The sequence below is a fragment of the Sinocyclocheilus grahami genome, unplaced genomic scaffold (assembly GCF_001515645.1).
Source record: "Sinocyclocheilus grahami isolate Dianchi unplaced genomic scaffold, SAMN03320097.WGS_v1.1 scaffold947.1, whole genome shotgun sequence".
Classification (NCBI taxonomy): domain Eukaryota; kingdom Metazoa; phylum Chordata; class Actinopteri; order Cypriniformes; family Cyprinidae; genus Sinocyclocheilus; species Sinocyclocheilus grahami.
The window spans coordinates 200,832-209,995 of NW_015506126.1; the positions used below are offsets into that span (position 1 = coordinate 200,832).

At 35.0% G+C, this 9,164-nt stretch overlaps 1 protein-coding gene across 1 annotated transcript in view; it reads left to right on the forward strand.

Moving 5' to 3' along the window:
• The window catches only part of tmc8 (transmembrane channel-like 8), a 17,409-nt gene that overhangs the window by 739 nt on the left and 7,506 nt on the right, over positions 1-9,164 (forward strand). Inside the window, exons 2-8 of the mRNA XM_016249682.1 lie at positions 1,196-1,409; positions 3,056-3,204; positions 3,563-3,700; positions 5,751-5,776; positions 5,903-6,042; positions 7,271-7,418; positions 7,516-7,680. Coding sequence (XP_016105168.1) covers positions 1,196-1,409; positions 3,056-3,204; positions 3,563-3,700; positions 5,751-5,776; positions 5,903-6,042; positions 7,271-7,418; positions 7,516-7,680 — 980 coding nt within the window. The remainder of the gene's footprint in view (positions 1-1,195; positions 1,410-3,055; positions 3,205-3,562; positions 3,701-5,750; positions 5,777-5,902; positions 6,043-7,270; positions 7,419-7,515; positions 7,681-9,164) is intronic.

Consider the following 9,164-nt stretch of genomic DNA (forward strand, 5'->3'; position numbering starts at 1 on the left):
GTGTGTGTGTGAGTGTGAGTGTGAGTGTGTGTGTGTGTGTGTGTGAGTGTGTGTGTGTGTGTGTGTGTGTGTGTGTGTGTGTGTGAGTGTGAGTGTGTGTGTGTGTAAATATATAAAAAGTATATACAAATAAATAAATAAGTAAATAATAATAAAATATAAGATTAAAATAAACAAAAAGCACATTGTGCCAATTCGAAACCACATAAATCTTAATAAGTACTATTTATTTTGTACATAAAAATATGCACACCAAAAAAACAAAAACAAAAATATATATGTAAATAAATAAAAAATTATATACAAATAAGTAAATAAGAATAAATAAGTAAATAAATTATAAAATATAAGATTAAAATAAACAAAAATATTCAAATAAATAAATGGATTAAAACAAACAAATAAATTCAAAATTAGAGTGAAATAAGTAAATAAATAAAAATTAGATTAAAGTAAATAAATAAAAGTTATAAATAAATACATCAATATCATACTATAACAGTGCAGTACTATAATAAGAGAAAAAAAATAATAATGGAAACTACAGTCAATATTTGCCCAAAAATTTTTTTGATACATTTATAACATTAGTTTTTCACAGTATAAATTGTGTCTTTATGGAAGAAACAATACAAATGTTTTTTATTTATTAAAATTTTTCGGATAGGGGTTCCTCAGCTCGCACTAGGATGATCATATTTGGGTTCATGGCTTCTAAAAAGATTGAAAACCCCTGCTTTAGATCTTCTAAATGTTCTTCAGACTCAGAAAAAGTGCTTCTTTTAAAAACAGATCACTGAAAGGTTCTTTGGGGAACCAAAAATGGTTCTTCGTTTGCAGAGATGCTCAAATCTTTCAAATCCGGTCTGTGGGCCAAAAGTAAATGTTGCGTTGTATCCAGCTTCGTTATTTTTTATTTTATTTTTCACATTTATTACATTTTTACATGACTGAAAAAAACAACAACATATAAATTTGTATATTGCTTTTTACACTTTATTACAAAAATGTATTTAAAATGCTAAAACAAAAGTATAAATATGCTACAATGGCACATTTGTCCTATTTTTCCCCCGCTCTTGCAAATCAAAGGTCAGCGTTGGGCCTGGTTTGAGCATCTCTGTTCTAATGCATCGCTGCAAAACTCCTTTATTTTTGCCAGTGTTTTAATGAATGCTGATGTTTGTTCACGCAGCGGAGAGCTGGAGCTCGGATCTGTCCAGAGACTCGTGTGAATACTATCAGACGGAGATATTTGGCCTGTTGCCGAGCTCACAGGCTCATCGGCGGCTTCACGCAGAAACCCTCACAGATGATCAGGATCAGAGTCTGCTGGACAGAGTCTCCTGGAACCCCAGCGTCCCGCTCCGAGACCTGCCCGTCTGTCTGCAGGACAAGAGAGACATCCGGTGAGACGTCTTGCGATCATTTCATCTTCACAAACAATGCATATTAAATCTTCCCCATCTGTGCATGCTTTTAAGTCTAGATTGAATTCGTACCTTTTTTAGTAGAGCTTTTAGAATTGATTAGAGTGCTCGGGTTTTAATTTTTAATGTTTAATTGTAGTTGTGTGACTGTATGTACTGATGCTGGCAAGCACTGGTCGACAGCAGTTGTTTTAAACGTGCGATAGAAATAGAATTTGTGTTGTGTTGTACACCGCAAACCACTGACGAGAACAGAGACAGAAAAGAACGCCGGCTTATTTATAGTTTTGCTAGTTGTTCATTTTAATAATCAAGCTCTACAAAGATGCAGGATGACTTAAAATGATTTAAATGAACTGAATTATTTTTAAAATGGCTTTAGATTGAGACAATCTGCAATTTTTTACTTTTTATTGAATGTGTCAAATTGTTAATTGCCGATAAAAAGATTAGAGATAAAACTACAACATCTAACTCTAAAATGCACATAAATAAAGATGTAAAGTGGAATTTTTGAGTGGGATTAAATTGAGACAATCTGTACTATTTTTATACTTCTCATTGAATATCCTCCTGAGACCCAGCTATGGAGTTTTTGTCCATCGTCATGGAAACAGGATGATATTTTGTTATTATCATTTAAATCTGATTCATTTTCAAATAGTTTGTCTTATACAAAGTTTGGTATGAAAACAATCCTTAAACCTAAAAATTGATTTGTGATTTTTTAAAAATCCCATTGTTTTTTGCCTTTTCATGTTTATTCGTGTCATTTTATTTGTTAGAAAAACTGAGTCCTGGTGTCCTCTACTGAGGATAACATATGAATAAAATATCATTTTTCAAAAATGTTATTTTTCCATTTTTTCTCATGCTCTAAACAATCTAATGACATGAACAACACACACACACAAAATCTGGGTCTCAGTAGGATATTCAGTACCTTTATGTATTGTCTTGCTAAATAAAAATAAAAAAGATTAGAAGTCAATCTCTCAAACTCAAATACATATTAAAATGCTTAAAAAAATTAAGACAACATGCACATTTTTTTTACTTTTCATTAAATGTAGTGTTATTGTCTTGTTAAATAAATACCAATAATCAGTATTAGAAGTCAAATAAAATAAAATGTAACAAAAATGAGAAAATACTAATAATAATCAATATATAAACTGGAACTTTTGTTTAAATTGAGGAAATCTGTTGTTTTTACTTTTCATTGAATGTACCTTTACGATTGTCCTGTTAAATAAAAATACTGCAAGACTAAAATAAAATCTAACTCAAATCTAAATTTAAATGCTAAAATTAAATAAATTCAAGATGTAAACTGAAATCATATTGATTTTCCCCCTCAATAATTGTTTTCATCGATGAACAGACAGTTCTTGAAACTCCTAATATCACAATCTCAATCATGGTTAATGTAATACTTAATACTGTTAGCTCATTTTAAAAAATGCAATTACCTTTAAATTTTTTTCTATGGCAGACAAAAACAGAATTGTGAGATTTATACTCAGAGAAAAAAGACTGCGAACTATGCGAAGTGCCAAAAAAATCAGCATCTGGTGTTGAGTTTCAGCATCTCAGAGTTTTGACCAGCAGTTTGTGCCAATCAGAGAGCGGCAGCCCCTGCAGAGACGCAGCATTGGCCACTGGGACTCGTGGAGGCGGAGCCAGCAGAAAACAAGGCGGCGCTTAAAGGAGCATGTGGGCGGGGCTGTATCTGGACTGTTGCCATGGAGACACACGCTCCATAAGATCGAAGGTGACTGTAGCTATGCTTCCATCCAAAGTTACGAATTAAACTTGTGCACAAAATTGGAATATCCCGTAAAACATTTGCGAATAAAGCACTGCTTCCATCCAGGGAGTTGAAGAGAACAGCATTTCAGAATTAAGGAATTTATTCGGTAAAAGTGTTTCCATCGTAGTTTATGCACATGTTTTCTTACCGGATACGACAGTTTTTATGCGCATCTTGGCGTTTCCATCCAGGGTTTTTTTATGCAATATCCCAAAATGCGCATAAAAATAGGTGGATGGTAGCTGATGAGTGTGTTGTACGTAGGTGAGTAGATGACGATTAATCGTATGCGGTTAATCGTATGCGATCTGCTGCACAGGTCAGTTTGGGGTCGGGGTGAAGGCGTACTTCGTGTTCCTGCGTTACCTGCTGTGTCTGAACCTGCTGTACTGCGTCATTATCGGCGGATCGGTGCTGACGCCAACGCTGGTGTTCGCACAGAACTCAAGTACTCACGGTGAGACCGGCCGAAGATCTTACACATGATGCACTGATACTCACCTGGGCCCGTGTTCACAGAAAACTTTATCTTACCACTGAGAGTTCTCCTAAATGGCATTAAAAGCTTTTAGCTAAGAGTTTTCTCTTAAAGCTGCAGAGACAAACTTGTACTAAGGAATATAGAGAAGTGTTAAGCTCAGAGTAAGGGGGCGGGGTTTACCTCGTTGCTATGTATGATGTCAGCGTGCTTATTAACTATGCACACAGTGATTGGCTGACAGTCTCTGTCAGAGATTTATTCGTGGAAATATTGTAGAGTGCGATATTATGTTCAAATAAAGGTTTTAAAATGCAGGCTAAGTGTCATATGTTCAGCTAATTGTCAGCCTCTTAGATGTGTGCTTCTCGTAAACAATTAGCGGATGTGCATATAAACAGCCTTTTAATTAACAGTGGAATAATCATGACACGCAAACGTAAAAGAAAACCAAACTGGACTCAAGCACAGCTGTTACTTCTTCTCTAACTGTTTAATGAAAACAAGGATATAATCAAAGCCTCCAAAACCAAAGGCGATACCTTTATAAAAGCTCATTATCGTCAAATGTTTCTAAAATCGCCGGAAACAGCTGTTTTAGGAGAGTTTGTGGTTTAGGAGTCCTCTTCACTGCTCCTAACCTTTCACAGATTTAGGAGCTAGTTTTAGAGCTAAAACACTTTGTGAAAAACTCTTAGAGCAAACATTTAGGACTGACACGCCCATTATTTTTAAGAGTTTCTCCTAAATCGACGAGTTATAAGCTACTTTTAGCCTGAAGATGTTTTGTGAATACAGGCCCTGATTTTTACTTAATATCCTAATGATTGTGGTCAGGCAGAAAAATTAATAATTTTGACCCATACAGTGTATTGTTGGCTATTGCTACAAAAATGACTAGTTTTGTGCTCCAGGGTCACAGATGTACTATTAGTGTGTATGCAAAGTGTTTATTCACCCATCTGAGCCATTTTATTGCCCCGCTTGATGGTCTGAAACGAGAAGACAGATGATCCCGCAGTGACGGTGCCATTTTCACTCGTATCTGGGAAATAAACAACCAATGAGAAGCTAGATTCACAACATCAGGATTCACACTGAGCGATCATTATACTGTGAAAAGCGTGCGTTATCGGTCAGTATCTAAAGCAGTGTTTCCCCTGCCATTATTTTAGGGGGGCACCTCCGCCCCCTTTGAAGGTCAAGTTAATTTTATTTAATTATATTTTCTCTATAGCGCCAGATCACAACAGAAGTCATTTAAAGTCAACTTTCCTATAGAACAGGTATATACCTTGTTCTTTTATTAAGCAAACTAAATAGCCTTATGTTATTTATCTTATTTACACGACGGCATGTCATTTCGGTCTCTACGTTATGGTCGCGCTCTCTGTATCACATGCAAGAAAAAAGTCAGAATTGTGAGATAAAAAGTTGCAATTACCTTTTTTTTTTCCATATCAGAAAAAAGGAAGCTGTAAAGCCGGAAATCAGAGGAAAAAAAAGAAATTTGCAAGATAAAAAGGCACAATTACTTTATTTATTTTCCACCATGGCAGAAAAAAAGAAGTCGGAAATCCGAGAAAAAAAGTCACATTTGTGAGATATAAAGTCACAGTTACCTTTTTTATTTTAGTTTTTTATTACATGGAAGAAACAAAAAACAGAATTGTGAGATAAAAAGTTGCAATTATTTTTTTCATTTATTTCTTGGCAGAAAAACAAACGGAATTGTGAGAAGTAATCTCAGAAATCTCAGACATAAAATTCAAAACGGTCAGAAATAAACTTAGAATTGTGAGATAAAAAGTCACAATTACCTACTTATTTTTATATTCTGTGACGGAAACAAGCTTCCATAGATTGACTGATTGATTTATATTTCATTTCTTTTAGTAGAAAGTTTTATTCTATTTCTTGACTTTTCACAACTGCCTGTTTTTGGACATGCACAGATATAAATGAATGTCCCTGTTTTATATGTTGATTTCTTATAACCGTATTATCGGCTTAACTGTTTAATGTTTAGTGGATCTGCGTCATATTCTTGAGCATGTAAACCAGATCCCTGTCTTATCTTTCCTAAATAAATATGAGTTGTCTGTCCTTCACATTCTGCATGAACTGTTCTCTCTCTAAACCCCCTCTCTTGTGTTCTGGGTCTGTTCTGTGTGTTTTTAGGGTGTTCTTGAATCCTCCCCAGTGTTTCATAGTTTCTACACTCGTGGGTCTCTTGATTTGGATTGTTTAAACACTCCGATCCTCTTTCTCCTTGGCATGTTCTCTGTCCTCTTCCTCAGCATCATCATGGTGGTCCGCAGGTCAGATCATGTACCTATGAGCTATTAAATGAATTAAGTTTTTGCAGCTTTTGAGGCTACCTGCATTTGCAGCTCTTGACCACTACCATACACTCATTCAACAGCATGATGTCGAATGCTAAAATACATCATTTCAACTCATCTCATAGTTTGCAAATGCTGTCTCCATAGAGTTTACAGTTTTTTTCAACTGCCTACCCTACACAAAATCACACAGTTTCTGAAAGCTGACACTCAAACAGCAGAAGCACACACCAAACCTACAAAACCAGACACTGATTCTCAGCCTTTGACTCAGTTTTCAATTTCAGAAAACACTTTTTGCAAAACACAACACACAGTTCTCTATGTACCACACACAAATCTAACAGGAATTAATATTATGGCAAAGCTGTTTGCAAACGTTTGCTTTTGAGACGTGTTAGTGATATTTTGAATGCAGCGCTTCATTTTGCAAGAGATGCGAGGCGTTTTGCATTTTGTGTGCAATTCTTGTATCTGTGTGTGAAGTTATGAAAAAAAGAGGCAACGTTTTGAAAATGTGTGTAAGCTGTTGAAAACACTGTAAAAGCTATTGAACTGGAAACACTCATTGATTTATAGTAAATTTATAGTATGATTTATAGTAAATGACTTTATTATTACAAACCCCATAAAGGGACATAGTGATGGGAAAAACACAAAACTTTTGCATTTCCCAAGAAATGTTGTGTTCGCTTGTTTAAAACATTTGCATTCCCCCAAGAAACTTGGCATTTCCAGAGAAACTTGGTGTTTCTAAGGATATGCAAAAGTTTTGCAAGTAAATGCAAAGTTTCTCAGAAAAGCAAAAGTTTTACAAGTGAACGCAACGTTTCTCTGGGAACACTAAGCTTCTTGTAGAATGCAAAACTTTTGTGAGCAAACGTAACGTTTCTCTGGGAACATAAACATTTTCCAAATTAATGCAAAGTTTCTCAAGGGAATGCAAAAGTTTTATGAGTGAATGCAACGTTTCTCTGGGACTGCAAAAGTTTTGCGTACTTATGCAAACTTTTTTGGAGAGTGCAAAAGAATGAGTGTAACGTTTTTCTTAGAACGCAAAAAAGTTTTATGAGAGAGCGTGAAGTTTCTTGGGATAAGCAAAAGTTTTAACAAGTGAACGCAACATTTCCCAGAAAACGCAAAAGTGGTGTGAGTGAACACAAAAGCATTGAAATAGGATTTTTTTCTCTTATCTCATATTCAGGACAGTGGTCGGCTACAAACATTCATGGCTCACAGGAAATCGCTTCAATTCCAACTTGAGTTACAAGGTTTTCTGTGGGTGGGATTTCTGCATCCAGAACCCTCAAGCAGCGTCACTGAAACAAAACTTTGTCCGAAACGAACTCAGGGTAAGAAGTCAAGCCAGTCTCACAGAGAGAGAGCTTATAGATGGGTTAGGATGCAGGAACATTATTCCCAGTGGATGACCTCTGACCTCTGCTCCAGATGGATCTAGAAGAGCAGACGTTTCAACAGAGAGTCCAACAGCGATCGCTCAGACACTGGGTTCAGCTCATCTTCCTGCGGATCCTTCTGAACGTCCTCGTGCTGGTTCTTCTGGGCAGCTCATTCATTCTGATATATTTTGCCATCCAAAAGTCACAAACTAAGGTACCAATATGAAGTAAAATAATTGAAGCAACACTATGCAACTTTTGTCTCTCTAGTGGTTGAAGCATAAAAGTACAAGTTACTTTGTTTTGAATTATGATATATACTATGTATGTTTCATATGTGACCCTGGAGCACAAAACCAGTCATAAGGGTCAATTTTTCGAAATTGAGATTTGTGCATCATCTGAAAGCTGAATAAATAAGCATTCCAGTTTTTTAGTATATGAAAATATTGTATGGCCGAGATACAACTATTTGAAAATCTGGAATCTGAGGGTGCAAAAAAATCTAAATATTGAGAAAATCATCTTTAAAGTTGTTCAAATGAAGTTCTTAGCAATGCATATTACTAATCAAACATTAAGTTTTGATATATTTACGGTAGGAGATTTACTAAATATCTTCATGGAACATGATCTTTACTTAATATCCTAATGATTTTTGGCATAAAAGAGAAATGTATAATTGTGACCCATACAATGTATTGTTGGCTATTGCTACAAATATCCCCCAGCGACTTAACACTGCTTTTGTGCTGCAGCGTCACATTTATGCAAAAGTATATATGTATAGCTGTAATTTACTTTCCCTTTTAGCTCAGATGTAAATGGATGTTTCAGGAGATTAATTATTCATTAGGAATCAATAATGATTCAGCAACTAAATTGCAGTTTCCTCACCAGATCAATACTAGTCAGTTTTACAGACTAAAGACTATTTATAGTTATTATTGACCACACTCTAAAAAATGCTGGGTTGTTTCAACCCAGCGGTTGGGTTAAATTTTTACATTACATTTTTAACCCAAAAGTTGGGTTGAAACAACCCAGCGGTCTTTAGAGTGCACTGTTCAAAAGTTTGGGGTCATACTCAGCAAGACTGCGTTTGACCATAAATACAATAAAAGCAATAATATTTCGAAATATTGTATTTCTTATTGCATTTTAAAAGAACTGTAATGCGACAGTCTTCAGCGTCACATGATACTTCAGATATCATTCTGATATGCTGATTTGCATTTCTGATCATTATCAGTGTTAAACAGCGCAACAGTTGTGCTGCTTATTATTTTCATGGAAACTGTGGTTCAGGATATTTTTATCAATATTTTACATGATAAATGTCACTTTTGATCAATTTATTGCATCCTTTCTAAATGAAAGTTTTTTTATTGACCATAATCTTTTGAACAGTGGTGCAATTCTTATTATTTTCATATTAGGTTATATACAGGTGCATCTCAATAAATTAGAATGTCGTGGAAAAGTTCATTTATTTCAGTAATTCAACTCAAATTGTGTATTAAATAAATTCAATGCACACAGACTGAAGTAGTTTAAGTCTTTGGTTCTTTTAATTGGGATGATTTTGGCTCACATTTAACAAAAACCCACCAATTCACTCTCTCAACAAATTAGAATACTTCATAAGACCAATAAAAAAAACATTTTTAGTGAATTGTTGGCCTTCTGGAAAGTATG